The sequence below is a fragment of the Glycine soja genome, chromosome 3 (genome assembly GCF_004193775.1).
Source record: "Glycine soja cultivar W05 chromosome 3, ASM419377v2, whole genome shotgun sequence".
NCBI classification, from domain to species: Eukaryota; Viridiplantae; Streptophyta; class Magnoliopsida; order Fabales; family Fabaceae; genus Glycine; species Glycine soja.
The window spans coordinates 189921-208898 of NC_041004.1; the positions used below are offsets into that span (position 1 = coordinate 189921).

At 33.9% G+C, this 18978-nt stretch overlaps 3 protein-coding genes across 5 annotated transcripts; all 3 read left to right on the plus strand.

The window, feature by feature from the left end:
- Nucleotides 1–230: 230 nt before the first annotated feature.
- LOC114405670 (flocculation protein FLO11-like) lies at nucleotides 231–3848 on the plus strand. Its single transcript, XM_028368117.1, has 5 exons — nucleotides 231–702; nucleotides 831–921; nucleotides 1466–1583; nucleotides 2153–2857; nucleotides 3295–3848. Exons 1-5 carry the CDS (start codon nucleotides 594–596, stop codon nucleotides 3682–3684), a joined length of 1413 nt encoding a protein of 470 aa, XP_028223918.1. The 5' UTR covers nucleotides 231–593; the 3' UTR covers nucleotides 3685–3848.
- An 8783-nt stretch (nucleotides 3849–12631) lies between these two features.
- On the plus strand, nucleotides 12632–15988 carry LOC114405671 (thioredoxin H9-like). Of its 3 annotated transcripts, XM_028368118.1 has the most exons (6): nucleotides 12632–12902; nucleotides 13323–13391; nucleotides 13558–13675; nucleotides 14404–14523; nucleotides 15246–15368; nucleotides 15600–15988. In XM_028368118.1, the coding sequence occupies exons 3-6, from the start codon at nucleotides 13607–13609 to the stop codon at nucleotides 15747–15749; spliced, it is 462 nt and encodes a 153-aa protein (XP_028223919.1). In that variant the 5' UTR covers nucleotides 12632–12902; nucleotides 13323–13391; nucleotides 13558–13606; the 3' UTR covers nucleotides 15750–15988. The 3 variants fall into 3 exon arrangements, with proteins under 3 accessions (XP_028223919.1, XP_028223921.1, XP_028223922.1); XM_028368120.1 differs by lacking the exon at nucleotides 13558–13675 and having other exon boundaries at nucleotides 12658–12902; XM_028368121.1 differs by lacking the exon at nucleotides 13558–13675 and having other exon boundaries at nucleotides 12661–12849.
- Nucleotides 15989–16709: 721 nt separating this feature from the next.
- On the plus strand, nucleotides 16710–18164 carry LOC114405672 (transcription initiation factor TFIID subunit 11). The gene is made up of 4 exons (XM_028368122.1): nucleotides 16710–17050; nucleotides 17145–17232; nucleotides 17532–17631; nucleotides 17737–18164. Exons 1-4 carry the CDS (start codon nucleotides 16758–16760, stop codon nucleotides 17862–17864), a joined length of 609 nt encoding a protein of 202 aa, XP_028223923.1. The 5' UTR covers nucleotides 16710–16757; the 3' UTR covers nucleotides 17865–18164.
- The last annotated feature ends 814 nt before the right edge of the window (nucleotides 18165–18978 follow it).

Genomic DNA, 18978 nt, shown 5'->3' on the forward strand with positions numbered 1-18978 from the left:
ATACTCTTGCTTATTACCTATGAAGCACCAACACGGATGACACGGACGCGTGTCGGACACTGGACACGACAAGGGATTGAAGTGTCCGTGTTTCATAGCTTATTACTAATCTCGATCGAAATTTGACAGACTATTTTTTGTAAAAAAAAATTTAATTATTTTTTATTTATTTATAAGACTTAAACCAAGAGATTGTTTAAGGAAATTGTGTCTAGTAACCAATGAATTGTTGGTATAATTGAACACATTCTGACACCAGTCAATAGAAAAGAGAAACTAAACGTGAAGGACAAGCAGTGAGGTAGAATGAAGAATGTCATGAAACAAACAATGAAGCTAGAGCATCTACTGAATTGAACCCCCGACACTCTCGGTTTGTGTTTGTGTGTTGACGTACAAACAAGTGAATGGTTTTGCTTGCTTGCCACCTACAACACTGCAATGCATTCTCATTCTCCCACTCAAATTAATCCAAATTAAAGCACCTGAACTCATCATAGCTCATGTTCTCATACACTAATATAACAACACCACATGTGAGTTGGCCTTGAAGGGATGAATGCAAATAACAGCGTTGAGTTGTTGTTGGCATCATGAACAGCAGGAATGTGAATGTGAATCAGCATCATCACCGCAGAGGTCACAGCTTCAATGGCTTTGCCAACATCAATCCCATCTCCCACACAATTAATTCTTCCCATGGTCCTAACTAACTCCTTACCTTATTATATATTGCTAGCTAGCTATGCTCATTCACTCAACATTCTCTTCCATTGATTATATATTGCTAGCTAGATATGCTCATCATCACTACTGTTATTTCTGGATAGGGAAACTCTCGTTTGAATCAGCAAAACTGGCCACAAGTGGGATTGATGATCTATTGTCATCCACGGAAGGAGGAAAGCATGACTATGATTGGTAACATTGCATTTCTCTGTGACTTTTATCATATTAGTCCGTGCTAGTTTTTCTCCACTACATAATTTTCATTTCTGTGGGTAATTTGTAAACAAGGTTTGGGCTATATTATCATTGTACAAGATTAATACCAATGCCATTGTTCTTCCTTAAATTGGCCTACAAAACATTTAATAAGAGAGGACCGACCAACTAAAATCATATTCTCATGAAGTTTCATGTTAGACTCAGATTATTGTGAGTTGCAAGTTAATGTCATAGACCGATAATCAAAAGCAGACAAAAAACTCTTTTTTTTCTCAAAGCTTGATTCCCAAGTGCCCTGTACCTTGCTACCTGCATCAGTAAAAGAAACTAACACAATATATACAATTTACAGCACTTTTCATGTAAACTCATACATTTTTTCAGTGGTTGGCTTCATATTTCCTCAACTTTAAATAGTTCTATTTATTTATAAATAGTACCATCTTCCCAATGTTGGCACATGCATTTGTTAAATCTTCTCTACTCGATTTGTAACTATTGGCATTGTGTGCTCTAGGCTCCTTACTCCTCCGGGGACCCCTCATTTGCCATCATCTGAAGGTGAATCCCAACCAACTTTGGTGCCTCCAAGAAGCAATCTGGGTAGATTAATGTCAAACACTAATGTCTCAAGGGTATGCTCCTGTAATAAATTCTTATTCCGTAGGCATAACCATACTGATGCTCATAGTTTTGTTAGTGCTTAATTAATAAGATCAACCTCATCTTAAGCTTTGCAAGTGATTGCAATGACCAACCTTAACTGAAGAAGGGTTGGCTTTTGGGGGTTCAAGCTTCTCTTTTATGTTATGTTTATTATTTAATTAGTGCCTCTTCTTTACATGCCTATGACAATGCACCGGTCCCTTTGAGTTACTTCAACTGCACTCCTATGTGCTAATCATCATATGTTTGTTTTCAACTCACCAAAATTGAATTCAAGCATACTCAATCACTCAAAAGAAGACTATGCATCATTTGTGGTAATTACTTGAGACTTGATTGGATAAACTTTTCAATAAGCATTTATAGGAGGTAAAAATAAGAAAGTGAAATGAATTAAGCTGGCCCTTCTGAATTTTATATCCACTTTGTTCTATAGCTTTGAAACACAAATTGGTATTCAAGTATTTTATGGACACACTAGAATAAGTCAGTTAGATGCTGTTATGTATAAATTCTTATTTCCATATATATCTTTCAGCTTTCAGTCTCACAATCCGAGAACAACAATCACTCTAGACCATCAAGAAGTGGTTCAGTGACTCGCAGTCCAAACAGATCCTCCTCCATCCTTAACACAAGGCCATCCTCCCCCATAACTCGCTCTCCGTCTGCAGCAAGGCCTTCCACTCCAACCTCTCGCACGACATCAACATCAACACCAACACCCCCCAGAGTACTACTACCACGCTCAATTCCAAGTCCAACCAACTCATCATCAATTGACATCAACAAAACTAGAACATCACAAGGCTCAAGGCCATCCCAGTCTGCCACTTCACCTTCGCGACCCTCTACCCCCACTCGTCGCCATTCGCTGTGTCCCCTGCCAGTTGTCCCTCCTGATTTCCCCCTTGAAACACCATCAAACCTCAGAACAACATTGCCTTCTGATAGACCTGTCTCTGCAGGCAGGTCTCGTCCGCGCGCTGTTGTTACTCTTCCTTCGAAGCCAAACTCAGAAATGCAAGCCCCAGTTAGCATGTCAAGGAGACAGCCATCTCCTATTGCCAATAGGGGGAGACTGTCAGAGTACACAGGAAAAGGCCGCGGCCATACCAATGCTGCTGATGCCTCTGAGGTAGTTGCTAGGAGATCTGTTAAGTGTTCAACTACTGCCTCAGAAAACAGTGGACTGGGAAGGACCATCTCAAAGAAATCATTGGATATGGCTATTAGACACATGGTAGGTCCATTTCTACAATTAGAATTTACACCTCAATTGTTTACTATGTTGTATCACAATTGACAATTCCAAATTTTGTTCATAATCCCACACATTACTTTATGGTGCCAGGACTAATCATGGTTTAAGGTTCTGTTTGGATAAAAATCTTAGTAAGTACTTGTGGAAGAAGAAAATGAGAAGATAAAATGAATTAAGTTTTTCTCATAAGTTAAAATCAAATTGTACACTTCAACTTTTATACAAGCTTTCTCCATTTAGCTTCTCCAAAAAGAGGATAAAAGTTGAAGTGCATCGTAAGAGCTTGGTTATTTAGAAGTTAATGCTAACACACCCCAAATGTTATACAATGATTAATCATTCTCCTAATGGTTCTATATATGAATTCTACTAGTTTTCTCTTACTTTGATCTTAACATCTATGTGCCTTGGAGCAGGATGTGAGGAACAGCTCAGGAACTCTTCGTTCAGTTCCAAACGCCAAACTCTATCCTCAGAGCATTCGAACTTCAACTCCCAAGACACACCACAGTCGAGGTTTGAGTGTTCCAGTGTCAATGAACAATATTAGCGGAAGCCTCCAAAGAAGAAATAATAATAATAATAATATGAAAAATGGAAGAGAGATAGATGAAAGGCAAAAGCAATACTTGGGAAAATTGAGTGAAGTATTGGATGTGTACGAGAGTTATCGTTATGATTCACTGTTGCTTAAAGAAGACTTAAACAACACAAACTGGCTGCGTAGTGTTGATGATAAATGTGATCAAGGACCCATCTTTGACAATGGATTTGAGTCCCTGCCTGAACCTTTTGGACTCTTTTAGCATTCTTAAGCTTCTTCTTAATTGCCACATTAATTTGTAATGTAATATTTACATTTTAATTATTGTTTCTCAAAGGTGGGGAAATGAAGATGCGTTATGTATAAAATGTATGGACTTAACTTGGATCTTACAAGTGAATAATACTATGCAAGAATTTAATGACACAGAAGGTGAATCTTTGATATGTATAAAATAGATCGTTTGTGTAGAATTTTCCCTTTTAATAAATGTATGTCCAAAGCATCTAGGTAAAGATGACAGAAGAGATATCCACTCTGCACTCTTCCTCCTTTCTGCTTTGTCATTCATAAAAGTTCTTACTATTTACTAAACTACTTGTCAAAATATTAAAGTTAAGAGGATATTTGAAACTCAAAAGCAAGTCTTATTATGTCTCTACTGACGTGAGTTGTGGTTTATTGAGAAGGATAGTAGGCATATGAGTATTGAACAACGTCAACGTGTATCATTATTAAATTTGAGCATAAGTATAAATTGGTCCTTCAATTCAACAATAAGGTTATGAAAGGATTTGATAGTAAGCTATAACTACCTAAATACTCCAATTCCTTTACTCCCTCTAGAAGTTTCCTCCTGTGCCTCTGATTGAAAGGAATTTGATGACCGAAGATTTTGGCACAAGTGATCTCTCATACCAATGGTTTTCAGTTTTCCCCTTCTACCAATATTTTCCCATAATTACACCAAGTGATCTCTCAAACAAGAAGCTTATTACCAGGCATAGGACAATAATTCAAATTGCTGTTTTTGGGGTGCTTTCATTTCTGAAGGTATTGTTATGTTAGAGAGCTTAATGTCTTCATAAAAAGAATTAGCGAACAAAATGTAACACCAAAAAGAAGGATGTGAATTTAGAGAGTGGAGAAAAATAACTAAACGATCATGTACTGTATAATATTTTGAAGCTTATCAAATGTACTTCTCTACATTATTACTATTATTATTACAATATTTGTAGTTCCTAATTTTTTTATAAAAGAAAATTTGGCTTTCAAAATAAAACAAATATTTTTATTTTTTTAATCAGTTGCCTATTGGATCTAACTTATATTTCGATTTGAAATGTTTATTTTTATATTAGGTGTTTCTATTAAATTTCAACACATGTTTGAGCTTTTTTAATTTCATTGTTTTTTCGTTTTTAGTAGAATTGCTTAAATAGAATCCACAAATAACAAATTGATATAAGAATTAGGTTAAATTAATTTTTTATTCAATTTAATCCACTAATTTATTTTAGATTTAATTTAATCCTCTAATTTATAAAAAAAATTATTCAATTTATCTTACCATCTAAATTGGGATGGCTTCTAGCGTGAATGAACTTAACAAGTGGTCCATGAAACATCATTTTTTTATGGCTACTAGATGAATCTAGTGCATACATTATTATAGTGGACTTTGAGTACCATATTATTTTTGGACCCTACCCCTCACCATCTACCACCCACTCTTAAAATGAAAAATAATTCAAGAAGCATTTATCACAACATGCTAATATATGAAGATCTAACAAAGGTATCCCATTAAAAGACTATTAGCATAACATCAATGTTGTATGCGATCTGATATTAGTTGGTTATCATGCTTTGAAGTGTATCTTATAGACTATCCACTAGAAGTGAAGGGATACAAGCTATGGTGTTTGGAACTTGGACACAAGAAGTGCATCATCAACAAAGATGTAGTGTTTAATGAACTAAAATGGCAAATTTAATTATGCCATTCAAGTTGGCTAGAAGTCATAGTTCACAGGTTCAAGTGAAGTCTGAAAAGAGTGTGACTACTTAGACTTATGAGGAATTAATTGTGGCAAGATACAAGTTTGTCCCTGCACCTGAACAAGCAAATGAAGAAACAGCTCAAGATTATTTTTTGGCTGAGACAAGGAAAGGAGGACAATCAAACATCGTGAAAGATATGGTCATGCAGATCTGATCTCCTATGCTTTAATAGCTGGAAAAAAGATTGAAGATCAGAAGGAACCTCAGTCCTATGATGATGCCATAAACAACAAGGACAGTTCAAAATGGATTGAAGCTATGGAAGAAGAAATGACTTCTCTAGAAAAGAATCAAACCTAGATACTTGTGGATTGTCCTAAAGGGTAGTCAATTGTTGGATGCAGATGGCTATTCAAGAGGAAAGAAGGTGCTAAAGGAGTTCAAAGTGCAAGGTTCAAAGCTAGACTAGTAACTCATGGGTTTACTCAAAAGGAAAGAGTAGATTTTGTAGGAATCTTTTCACCTCTGGTAAAACATAATTCAATAAGAGTTCTTCTTGCTATGGTAGCTCATTTTCATATGGAGCTTGAGCAGATGGATGTCAAAACAACCTTTTTGCATGGAAAGCTGGATCAGACCATTTATATGAAGCAACCTACTAGTTTTTTTCAAAAAGGGTGATGAACAGAAGATATGTTTGCTTAATTGGTCTTGATATGGTCTTAAACAAGCTCCTAGGATGTGGTATAGACACTTTGATGATTATGTGATTAAAGTTGGATTCTCTAGAAGTGCTTATGAATGTTGTGTGTATTGTAAATGTCACAAGAATGTGAAAACAATTTACTTGTTGCTCTATGTTGATGATATGCTACTGGCCAGCCAAAACATGACTGAAATTGCTAGAGTTGAGAGATTGTTGAATCTAGAGTATGAGATGAAACATCTTGGACATGCTAAAAAGATGCTTGGTATAGAAATAACCAGGAATAGGAAGAAAAGAGAGTTGTACCTATCTTAGGTAGATTACCTCAAAAAGGTCTTGGAAAGATTTAATTTAAAGGGAGCAAAGTCAGTTACCACTCCCCTAGCACAACACTTTAAGTTGTCTAAGGAACAAGAACCGAAGTTTGATGAAGATATAGCCTACATGTAAAAAGTGCCATATGCTAGTGTTGTTGGAAGTATCATGTACTCTATGGTGTGTTGTTGGTCAGATCTGTCATACTCTAAGTGTAGTAAATAGATTTATGGCAAGTCCAAGCAAGAAGCATTGGGAGGATACTAAATGGGTTTTATGGTACATATCTAGGACCATTGATGTTGGATTGAAGTATACTAATCGACATGAAGTTCGTATTACGGAAGGGTATGTGGATTCTGATTTTGTTGGGAGCACTGATACAAGAAAGTCCATTACTGGTTATGCTTTCAAGGTGTTTGGAAACTTAGTCAGTTGGAGGGCTAATCTGTAATCAGTAGTGACCTTATCCACTATTGAAGTTGAATACATAACAACTAGTGAAGTTGTAAAGGAAGCATTGTGGTTAAGAGGCTTGGTTTCATAACTACTCCAAGTGAAAGAGCTGAAAACCACTGTAATACATACATTGTGACACTCAAAGTGTAGTGAGTTTGAGCAAAAACCAAGTGTATCATGATAGAACAAAATATGTGGATGTCAAGTATCACTTCTTTTAAGATATGATCTAGAGTGAAGATGTTGCTATTGAGAAGATATCTACAAATGAGAATGTTGCATACATGCTCACAAAGGCTTTACCCAATGAGAAGTTCAACTATTGTTTATAGTTGTTGAATTATTGGTTCTAACTAAGCATTATATCAAGGTGAAGATTGTTGTATGTGGTCTAATATTAGTTGGTTAATTGGGGGATTAGTTGGTAGCCTTAGGTAATTATTTTTCTGTTATTTTGTGAATAAAAAAGCTCCATTTTGTTTCGAGTTTTTTTTTTTCTGTTTTCACAACAAATTCATCTTATTCATTCATAACAATCGCAAAAAAGCTAGAAGAATTACTCAATCCCGAATGAACTCAACAGAAAATTGTTTTCACAAGAAGATTCTAGCACTACTTTCCAATTGAATCAAAGATTGAGAACACCACCAAAGCCTTTAGGCATCTTGGCTATTACCATATCCTTTTGAATTAACACCAAAGAACCTCTGAAGGTCTTTGGAGATAAATCCAGCATTCATAAGAAACATGAAATAAATTATATCTCCCTTCCGCCAATCCCACCAACACAAATCCCTTCAATTGCCATTGCAGCTCCCCCAAAACTTAAATCTCTGCCAAACTCACTTCTCACTTCTCCCATCACTCAAAGAATTTGATGCATTTTACGGAGTTTGAGTTTCGATTTGAATTTGAGGATTGAAAGTAGGAAAGGGGAGTGGTGAAAGGTGTGGAAGATGGAGACAATGACTAGTACTTTGCGTTCACCGAGAGGCTTGTATGACAGAGACAAAACAAAAAACACGTTGTTTGGGTACTGACAATTGGGATACACCGACAACAGAATCCATCCAACATACTAGTGGTTTTAACAGAGAGAAAAGGAAGTGGGAAGAGGGGGTGTTGCGGTGTCGCTGGTCACGGCGCAAGGTTTACCGGAGAAGGCGAGTTGTAGACAGAGAGAAGGAAGTTCCAGAGAAATAATATGGTCCCATGGATGCACCGTAATAATGTAGTCAAGAAACTAACCAAGCTGAAAATAAAAATGGTGTTCCGTGGAGGACCACTTGAGTGGTCTACGCTAGAAGCTATCTCTAAATTGAGTTAAAAATATTAAGAAATCACACTTAATAATTTAAAGTCTCATTAAATGATTGTAAATCATCACAAAACATATATTTCTTAACATGATCAATTAAATTTGGAGGAAAATACTAAATTGAATCGATTTTAAAAATTAGAAAATTAAATTAAACATACATAAAAAAATAGAGAAAAAAAACTAATTTAACCAAAGAATTAAGAAAAAGGAATGAGGACAAGGTGTGAATAAGGAAAGAAGAAATGGATAAGGTTGTCATTTGATGTTGACGAGCGTTTGGTTTGGGAACGAACTGACAAACAAACGATGACTTGGGATTTGGGAAGATTAAGGAAGAGCTACCTTGGTATGAGAGATGAGATCTCTTGTTTATTGTTTTTTGTTTTTTTTCTATTATTGAATTTTTGTTTCATATTCCGGGGGTCTTTGCATTGCAGGTTCTATTCTGATTGAAGCATTAATTTCATCATATCGATGGCTTCAAAGAGCATCTTGAAAGTGCTCAAGGACTTGCAGAAAGATCCACCCACTTCTTGCAGCGCAGGTCTGCTCTTCCATCCTTTATTTAGTAATTATTAATTATGGTCTAAACATTCAAATATTGCTGTAAATGGTGTTTTTTTTTTTTGCAAAGTAATCATAGGAAGCTTGAGAAATTGTTTTAGATTTCCCTCAGTACAACTATCATTGTTATGTTACCCCTTTTATAAAGTCATTATGAGTGAGATTGAGCGAAATGCTCCTCTTTTATTGAAATTTAAATGCTACGTGTTTGTTACATATGAAAATATCTATCTCAGCCTATGAAACATGGGAGCTCCTAAAGTCTTAAAAGTCTTGTTGTATAGTGTACACGTATACTCGTGGTGGGCATGTAGTAGATACATGCCAAAATAACATTTGTTTTATGAGAACAAAACAAAACAAGAGTATCTAATTTGGGTACTATTTGGGTATGTATCATGCCAGTACCTTATTAGCAGAAAGAGACTCATTCTTAAGAAAGACGAACATTTAGTATTTAGTTTTTAATTTTTATACATACAAATCTTTGTCTCCTCTCAAAAAAGAGTATGAGTTATAATGGGGTGAGAGCAACATGTGAGATATTGGTGGTGGGAATGAACGTGATCCATTTGAGTGGGTTGACATTCTTGAATATGCTATTCTTTCTCTTGATGATAAACCAGATTTAGAGGTGGTTCTTTTCATTGACGATGGAAAAGGAAATGATGCTATTTTAACTGTTAAAATGTGATATCATAGTCGTGTTTACAACATTTAGATATTCTAGTTTTCTATTATGTGATACTATTCTTTTTTCATGCTGAAGTTAATCTCCTTTTATGTTATATATTATGCTTATTTGTGTTTGTTTATCATTTATACAATTTTGTCATGTTTATATAAAATTCTATTCTTAATGTATGTATTTTTCTTAAAGTTTATATTATGTACCCGTATCCTAGATTTTTGAAAAATTTCTTACCTATATATATCCATGCAACGTAGGTCTCAGCAATATGTTTTTTTATGAGAAAATTGGTTATAAAATAGTTACAACCTCTTGGTCTCAAATATATATATATATATATATATATATATATATATATATATATATATATATATATATAACATGTTATATTATTTAAAAAAATTAGTTGATTATATTTAATTACATCAATTTTAATTAATTATTTTTTCTAATTTATTTTTTATTGAAATTTGGTACCAAAAATAAGAAATAGTTATTGAAACTAACATTTCAATTAAATGAAAAGTATTTTAGAGATATTATCATTAAATAAAATAAAATAATTCTTTTTTATATTTAATATTAAAAAATGTTTTTTTTATATATTTGAGACTAGAGGAGTAATGTTCACAAAGTGTATTTATGCAAAAAGTTATAAAGCTGGATTATATATAAAGGTCATGTGAAAAGAGGAAGAACTATCAAACCTAAGAAAGGAGGTTATTATTCTAATATAAGTGAGAGGCATAATCAACTTAAATGTATGAGAATAACCACGTAATGAAGTTAAAGAATTCCTATCATTACCCTTTGTTGCCTCCTCTTTGTCTTCAGCATTTTCAAGTTTTTCATTCTCTTCCAAACTTATGTCCCATCAAATTTATTAATAATTATTCAATAATAATATTATTTTATTTGACAAATCCAAAAATAATAATTTTACTTGGAAAAGATATTTAATTATTGTTTGACAACAACTAAATTTTTTTAATTGGTTCACAAATCACAATCATACTAGATTATAAGAATTCGTCAATGGTGATAGTGAGAGAAGATATAGAGTGTGAATCCCTTCATTTTAAAAGGGGAAGTAAATGAAGGAGAGGAAGAAGATGAGAAAAATGAAGGAAAAAATATATTTTGTAACGCCTATATATATACCTATGGATTGACAATCTTGTAATAAATAATCTTTTGATTTATGGATAGAAATTGCTAAATTAATGAATACCTATACCTATTCTTCTCGTCTAAAGATATGCATAAAATTCTATTATTCATAAATATATTAAATTAAAATCATTCAAGTTAAATAATATCAATATTAGAGTAAAAGATAATAAATAAAAATAAAATTATATTAGGTAAAAGCTTATGCGATTTTTTTGTCTGCAACGTTAATTTAATAATTCATTACTTATTAGGAGGCATACGTACGATGGGCTTATAGAAATATACTTTATAATTTGAACTAAGTTTTTTTTTTTTTTTATCAGAATACTATTCTTAGTGTAATTTATCAGAATAATTTTAAATTTATTTTAATAAGTTTCATATTTAAATTATGACATAAACCATGTAATAAAAAATATTAAATGTTTAATTAATTATTTATCTAAATGTATCTTTAGTTCTCAAAAAAATCTAAATGTATCATTACATCACAATTAGATAGTTCTCATGCAAGGGAATTTTGACAAGGGTTGTGTGTTTGACTTGATTAAAATTAGATTTTGATAATGATTTTTTTCTTGGGTTCATATGGAAATCTTATTTTTTGGAACATTGTTCAAATGGAATTTGAGTTGGACGTACTAAGATTGTCTGGCCCATATAGGGTGTAGTTTTCTTTTAACAGCCAAAAAAGGATATAATATTAGAAATGACACCAAACCTGGCCACAACAGAATGCAGTATATGTGCTTTCTAGAATAACAAAAACTGATACATACAGAATCTGTTACGACCGGCACCTACAGAAAATAACTATGAGAACCCACTTCGTAAATCCCATCAAACCCAATGTAGGCAAAACAGAATTACAGCATATATAAATGAGTGCAGAACCATGCATCACAGCAATCACCAAAAGAGAACCTGAATATAAGTCTTCAAGACAGAATCCTTAGGCAAAGCAGTGGCTCCACATCCATTCAAAAAGGGTAAGTCATGTCTCTCAATATATGGATTGAACTAAGTTGCACTTCTTGAATAAAATTATTTGCTTATATCTCTTTCTCACAAGAGACATACCCTAGGTTGAAAAATTAAAACAAAATACTAGTTATATTTTTGTCTTACCCATCTAAACAATCCCACCCAGATTAGAGTATAAAAATTGAACATTACTCATCCTATAAATATGAATCAATATCATCTACTTTTTGGTACAATTTTTCTTCTATTTTTTTTTATTTCAGAAATATCATCTATTTTAAAAGTATTATAGGAATCCCAATGTTGATTTATTTTAATATGTGATAATTGACAGTGAGAAAGGAAATATATGATTTATCTGAATGAGAAATTATTTTATACTTTCTTTTTCTTCTTTTAAACTTCTTCATCTTTTGAGACCTCCTATTTCCTATCCACTTATTAATGTGCTCAATCAACAAAGTTTAATACAATTGATAGATTATTAAATCATTTTTAAGCAGGTTAGTAGAAATATATTTCATGGATGGTACGTACATAAAAAATACTTTGTTGGGTGAAAAAATTCATTTTGATAAATTTCATGTCTCAAGAATTAATCTCAACACTTTCTATTATGATAATATTTTGCTTTTAGGAATAAAAAAAATAAGTGATAAAAATAAATGGTTATCTTATAGTCAATGAAGAAATGAAAAAAAATAAAAATGAAAGGACAATACTTATGAATAATTTTATAATGGATAACCTGGAAGACTTGGTAATCGGTCGTATTCAAAGGTCAAGGGTCAAATTTCAAGCACCGCATTCATATTTCAATTCATACCTTATTAGTGTTTTTTTTATTATTATTAGTTCTCTTAAAGCAACTGGCTTTAATTAATTAGCATTTCACACATGAGAAATGTGCAATTTAGTAATTTCGTAAAGTCATTGTTTGTTGTCTCAATTGATTATACGTTTCAATTATATCAATTCTTAAATAAGTAAATAAATAATCATGTCTGAAAATTTAATCGACTCCAGAATCGAATTCATTACTATACAACTTTTTGTGTTGGGAACGAAAAATACATTTATTTAATTCTGAAACGCTCTTTATCTTCTCTTCCTCCTCATAGGCCTTACTATGACCTCACTCACGCATTGAAGAAGGCAACGCTCCTTGCAGCTCAAATCTGCAAATTAGGCTTTTTTTCCCCCAACAGTGGGTTTTGCTTTTCTCTGAAATTTTAAGTTTTGGGGTTTTCTTTCAATCAGGTTCCTAATCCAATTTCATAAATTATCCCTTTCATTTTGGTTAATCTTTCATGGGTTTTCCTTTTCTTGCTCGAAAGTTGGCAACTTTAATAAATTCCAGATATAGATATTGTGCTATTAGATGCAAGCAAATTTGTGTTCTCATCTCAGTAGCCAAAGCAATTTTTTTTTTCTTCTCATTTTTTCTGAACGAATGATGGGACCCCACTTGCATCATCATCAGCTTCGTTCTAGCTATTACTTTGCATTTTGGGAATACTTGAAAACAGTTTTAAGTAGGAAAATCATGTCTAAATAAGCATTGTGTAGTTTTCATGTTGTGTTCCTTCACTCTTCTATGTGATTGCCAAATTCCGTTGTTTATTCTCTCTGAGTTTTATGGATTTTGACACATTTGTTGGGCTGAAATTCTGCTTGCAGGGTTCAGTTTATTCAAGTTTTACAATTTCGCGGCTCTGAAACTATTAGATGGGGAATTGTTTGCGTAAGGTGAGAATATTTGGATACTTCAAATTAGAATCTTTATAGTTATTCTCATCAGAACTTGAAAGCCTAAAGCTTTCCTGCTAAACGTTATGTTAAACAGATGGCATACTCTTCCACTGTAGGTTATGATTTTGAATGTCTGTAACCTTTTTTTTCTCCCCTGTTATAGTTTATGAGGATAATAGTGTAAGGAAGCCCTGCTGTTGCAACCTGAACTGATGGTCTTTTGCTTGCAACATCTAGAACCTATACTTTTACATCTTCAGTTTGCCTTCCTGGACTGCATTGTAAGTAATCACTAGCAGATAGATTGTAAAAGAATATCAAAAAACTAGAAATGGAGAAATATACTAGGAAGATATCTATATTATTGTTAGCACCCTCAATTGTAGTAAGATATTTAGATTTCTAACATTCCCTTTCATTTAAGAGCCAATTGGACTTTAAGTGTGGGCAATTCTTATACTGATGATATTCAACATTATGTAGAAGAATGGAGGTGACGAGGTTTGAACTTTTGTCCATTTGGTTATAAAGGCTCTAATACTATGCCAAAAACTGTTTGTCCTTAGAGCTTAAGCTATTAGGTAGAAGCCTATGAATGATTTTGTATTTCTAAAACGATTATGGTTTATTGGTATTGGAATATCATCAATCATTTCTATTTTGCAGTAATGTACTAATTGCTCTAATCTTGGTCTATTCAGTTGTGTTTACTAATAGCTTATCCTTAGCATTCTGGCTTGTTTCTTTCACTTTTTCCCGCTTTTCTCTATCGTTTGCTTTTCTTGAATTTCATGTTTTTAATGGTACTGAGGGCTCGTCTTTAACTTCATGATATCTAAGAATGCATTTTTTTTCTTCCTTATCCCTATCCATGTGAAAAACCCATTAAGGCAATAAAACAAACCTTGTGGCACCTCAATGCTTCTAAAACAATTTTGTAACGTATCAGTTCATATCTATCATTAATAATTCGATTGACTGGGAAGTTTCATGTTTCTAATGTTTGCAGGCTCAAGCGGATGATGATTCTGATCATAATGTGGAGTTTGCTTCTGGGAATGTGCAAGTTATTACTACCAAAGAATCTTGGGACCAAAAGTTGGAACAAGCGAGGAGGGACAGTAAAATTGTAAGTTTTGCTTCTTGTTTAATTTGTTGCTCGTTAATCTTAAAGGTTATCCGAAGGCCAGTTACCATTTTGTTTGTATTGTTTTGCTGGACCCTTATTAATTTACCATGCATGTATGTGGTTGGCAACATGAGTTAATCTGTGTTTCCAGTTCTTGACAGCAATTTCTATCTGCTAGCCTGGTCTGACAGAAGGCATATGATATAACATGGTATTCTCATAATTGGCATGGATAGATCCTATTATTTATTCTTAAACTTGTGAAAGGATATAATCTTATATTCTCAAAATTGGCATGAGGTGGTCCTATCATTTACACTTGAACTTTGTGAAGGACAATTTGACTTGTATCTTTGAACTTGATTATACTATGACTAGTACAGTAGTGTGGAATTTGTGACGATATTTTCTGAGGGCAGACTGTTCAAGGGCATGGTTTTAATTTTTTTTTTATGTATGAACCCCATAGATTCTGTCCACATCATCATGCCTCCCAAACACATGATGTCTGTCCATTTCAGATCCCCCCACTTGGAAATTTTTCTCTCTACAGAAAATGCACATGGAGATATTGTTTGAGTTGACCCCTCCCATTCTGATAGAATATATGATAATTTAATTGCTTGAAGATTTTTCAGTATATCTTTTTTTACCCCCCTTTCCTGAGTGTACTGTATTTCCTTTGGGTGCAATAGTTAATTCTAAAGCTTCATGTTTAACAGGTTATTGCAAATTTCAGTGCCACATGGTGTGGTCCTTGTAAGATGATTGCACCATATTATTGCGAGTTGTCCGAGAAATACCCATCTATCATGTTCTTATTAGTCGATGTGGATGAACTAGCTGTAAGTAGCAAAGCTATTACTATTATTATTTATTTAAAGCTTAGTAAAAACATATTAATCAGTACTGCCCTTTATGTCGACGTGCACTGGGAAACAGAAATCTTTATTTGTAAATCCATAATCAAATGAAAGTTTCCTGGATGATCATGTAGTTTCTCCCTGGTGGATGTTATGGGGACTGAATCAATTGTCCTAATATGACATTAGTGAACATGGTTTTGTATGTTGCAGGACTTCAGCACTTTATGGGACATCAAAGCCACACCAACTTTCTTCTTTCTTAAAGATGGAAAAGAGGTTGACAAACTTGTAGGAGCCAACAAGCCAGAGCTGGAGAAGAAGATTGTTGTGATTAATGATGCAGTGCCTCATAAGCAATAGTGATCGTCGTTGTTGTTGTTGTAGATCTATTCATAGAAGCTCTGCTCTTCTCTTCTCTCTTCATATGGCAGTGCGTATTCTGCATGTCTTTCAATCCCGTGACATTGTCATTGTATTTCTTTTTTAATGTAAATATATGACGTTTCAAATGAATGTTTTGCATTCAAAATTTCAACATGTTGTCACTGTGGTATCTTTGAAATATAATGTATTGGTGTGCCTTATCCTTATTTGAGTCATTATTGTTATAAGAACCCCTTTCACAAATCACATTCCCCGTTCACTTTCCTTTTCCTTTTCCTAATTATTATTATTAGAACACTGCACAACACAACACAACACCGGTGTTCTCCATTAGCCGTATATGGAATTTGAGAACAGCTCTACATCTACCTCTTTCCCACGTTACTCAGTTTATCCTCCTCCTATTCAATTCTCTTGTTTCTCACCCGCTCCAGCTCTCTCTGTTAATCTGTCTAGTTTGTCTGCTTTCCTTTTCATCCCTTCACATTTCTCTAATCCAAGGTTTGTGTTTTAAATTTGTGGAAATTTCTGAAAGTATCATTAGAAGTGATGTATGATGGATTTCACAAGTTTAACTTTTAAATGTTTTTCAAACTCTAATTCCATATTAAATTACACTACACTAAAATATATGTTTGGTTTCCTAACTTGTTTTTTTTCTTCTAAATTGATCCTCTATGTTTTGAATTTAAATAGTCACCTAAATAATTTTTTAGCAACAAGTTTATCCTTCTATTGGTTTTTTTCACGATCATGAAGAGGTTATAATCATTGATGAGATTAATATTAAAGAAATTCAGTTTGTCGATAAATGTGTTATTAAAAAAAATCTATAAGGGGTCATTTTAAAAAAAAAAATTAAGATAAGAGACTAATTTAGACAAAAAAAAAAAAAATTGGGACCAAACATATATTTTTAGCCAAAATAAAAAGGGGGAAATTGTATGTGTATCCCTTCCTTCCCGTCTGAAACAAAAGGAAAGGATGAAGCAATCAAAGGATCCGTTCGAAGCAGCGTTCGAGGAATCGCCGCCAGAATCCCCAACGGCTACGGAGACAGAGGCAGAGACGCAAAACCCTACTCCTCCTCCTCCTCCTCCTCCTCCTCCTTCTTCTTTTTCTGGTGTTGCTGTAGTAGCACTGAATCCACAACAGCCTCAGAATCAGAAAGTGAAGAACAAAGACAATGAGGAAGAGGAGGAGGAGGAGGACAACATGGACGTGGAGCTCGCCAAGCTCCCTTCCACCGGCGACCCTCACAAAATGGCCAAGATGCAGTCAGTAACTAACCAACTAACTTCGATTCGATCCATCTCTTAATTAACTATTTACCAATTTGTCCTTCTTCTTCTTCTTCTTCTTCTTCTTCAGGGCCATTTTGTCGCAATTCACCGAAGAGCAGATGAGTCGATACGAGTCCTTCCGGAGGGCTGGCTTTCAGAAAGCCAACATGAAAAGGGTATTTCTGTTTTTCGATTTGCTTTGCTTCGCTTTCTGTCAGCATTAGGTTTTTGTTTTCTCCCAAATTGATTGAGGAAAAACCAATTCTAATGTCCATTAAATGATTCAATCATTCCACCATAGCCATAGACACAAGATATTGTCAGATTATTTACAATTGGACTTCATCCCTTGTTTGCATTTTCGCTGCTTTTGGGCTCATGTATTTTTATAATAGTTTGCAGACATATCATTGTTGTAATAAGATAAGATTGCTCACAAGTTTTCACCTCTCTTGTCTTGATGGCATGAAAGCAGTTATTGGCTAGCATCACTGGGACCCAGAAAATTTCTGTGCCCATGACGATTGTTGTATCGGGCATTGCAAAAATGTTTGTTGGTGAAGTTGTTGAAACAGGTAAACAAGCATGTGATGCTTGCTTCTAAAAGCATTACAAAATGCAAACAATATCAAGGTCAATATGCAGGACTCAAATTGTTTCAATTGTACTATATTTTGCAGCTAGAATAGTTATGAAAGAGAGGAAGGAATCTGGACCAATCCGGCCTTGTCATCTGAGAGAAGCATATAGACGACTAAAGCTTGAAGGAAAAGTCTTTAAGAGATCATCCTCGAGGCTCTTCCGGTAGATGGACCAAATATGAATATTGTGTGCATCAGCATCACTAGTTTGCTATAGTGGCTTGCGGGTAGATTAAATTTTGTAGTCTGCACCTTCTTGTTTTCAACATCTTGATGTTCATTTAACTGGAGCTAGTGAATGTGAATCAATATTAGAAGTAAATTGGGAAAATTTCCCCATTTCTGCAAATAAGAAATGTGCAATGGACACATGTTTAGGACCCAACATCTTTTCTCTTACTTTGTTAGAAAACATAGTGCATGTTTGGATTGAAGTTAAAAATATTATGGGCACGTTCCAATGTAAATCCAACAGATAAAAACAAAATAAAAGCAAAAGCCATGGTCTTGCTCCTTTGGCAAAATTACTTTTGCCTCAAAAGTAATTTTTCACCTGAAAACCAAACATGCACATAGTCATGGTGAAAAGTTGGTTGGTCGATTGGGTTACCATTGGGAATGGATGCTGAAAGTATGTTGTGTTGGGAGAAGCATACCATGAGTATCTCTTGCTCCAAAAGTAAGTTCTGACTCTTCAAAACATATCACTATTCTCTTGTAGCGCTTAATTTTCTTGTTGGTTCCTCAAATCAATATAGTAGAAAAGAATCTATCCAAGTTGTCTAGTTTAATATTTTTGCCCTTGAAAAAAGTTTGATCATGCTCGCGTTACATGTGAATCCCATGCCATGTCTCTTGTAATCAGTCTGATATGCACTATCAAAAGAAACAAACTTCCACTTAATCATATCTCTTTGCCACATCTAAAAGATTGAGCTCCCTAGTACACTTGTCATGTTTATTGCCTTTTCCACCATCAATCAATAATCCTAGCAATTCTTAGTCGTACTCTATCTAAGTTACGACGAAGAACTTCAGGAAAATCAACATGTATTGCATGTTTGATTGACATGCTACTAATATTAAGATGTTGAACTTCATTGTCAGACAAGGGAAGTATCTATCTATACGGGATGAATAATGAAGTTTAATTTTAATTGCAATCTATCTATTTATAATCTAAAAACTTTGAAGCTTGGCCTGTAATATTTCGGTGGGTGAGCAAGCATATATCGTCTCGTAAGCATTTTATCTTCTTTTCGTATATTCTCTACCATTTGA

Coding starts and splice junctions, on each gene's coding strand:
- LOC114405672 (XM_028368122.1), top strand. CDS start 16,758: ATGAAGCAATCAAAGGATCCGTTCGAAGCAGCGTTCGAGGAATCGCCG. Junction 17,051..17,144: donor CACAAAATGGCCAAGATGCA/GTCAGTAACTAA, acceptor CTTCTTCTTCAG/GGCCATTTTGTCGCAATTCA. Junction 17,632..17,736: donor TGGTGAAGTTGTTGAAACAG/GTAAACAAGCAT, acceptor TATATTTTGCAG/CTAGAATAGTTATGAAAGAG.
- LOC114405670 (XM_028368117.1), top strand. CDS start 594: ATGAACAGCAGGAATGTGAATGTGAATCAGCATCATCACCGCAGAGGT. Junction 1,584..2,152: donor CAAACACTAATGTCTCAAGG/GTATGCTCCTGT, acceptor TATATCTTTCAG/CTTTCAGTCTCACAATCCGA. Junction 2,858..3,294: donor ATATGGCTATTAGACACATG/GTAGGTCCATTT, acceptor GCCTTGGAGCAG/GATGTGAGGAACAGCTCAGG.
- LOC114405671 (XM_028368118.1), top strand. CDS start 13,607: ATGGTCTTTTGCTTGCAACATCTAGAACCTATACTTTTACATCTTCAG. Junction 13,676..14,403: donor TTGCCTTCCTGGACTGCATT/GTAAGTAATCAC, acceptor TAATGTTTGCAG/GCTCAAGCGGATGATGATTC. Junction 14,524..15,245: donor CGAGGAGGGACAGTAAAATT/GTAAGTTTTGCT, acceptor CATGTTTAACAG/GTTATTGCAAATTTCAGTGC.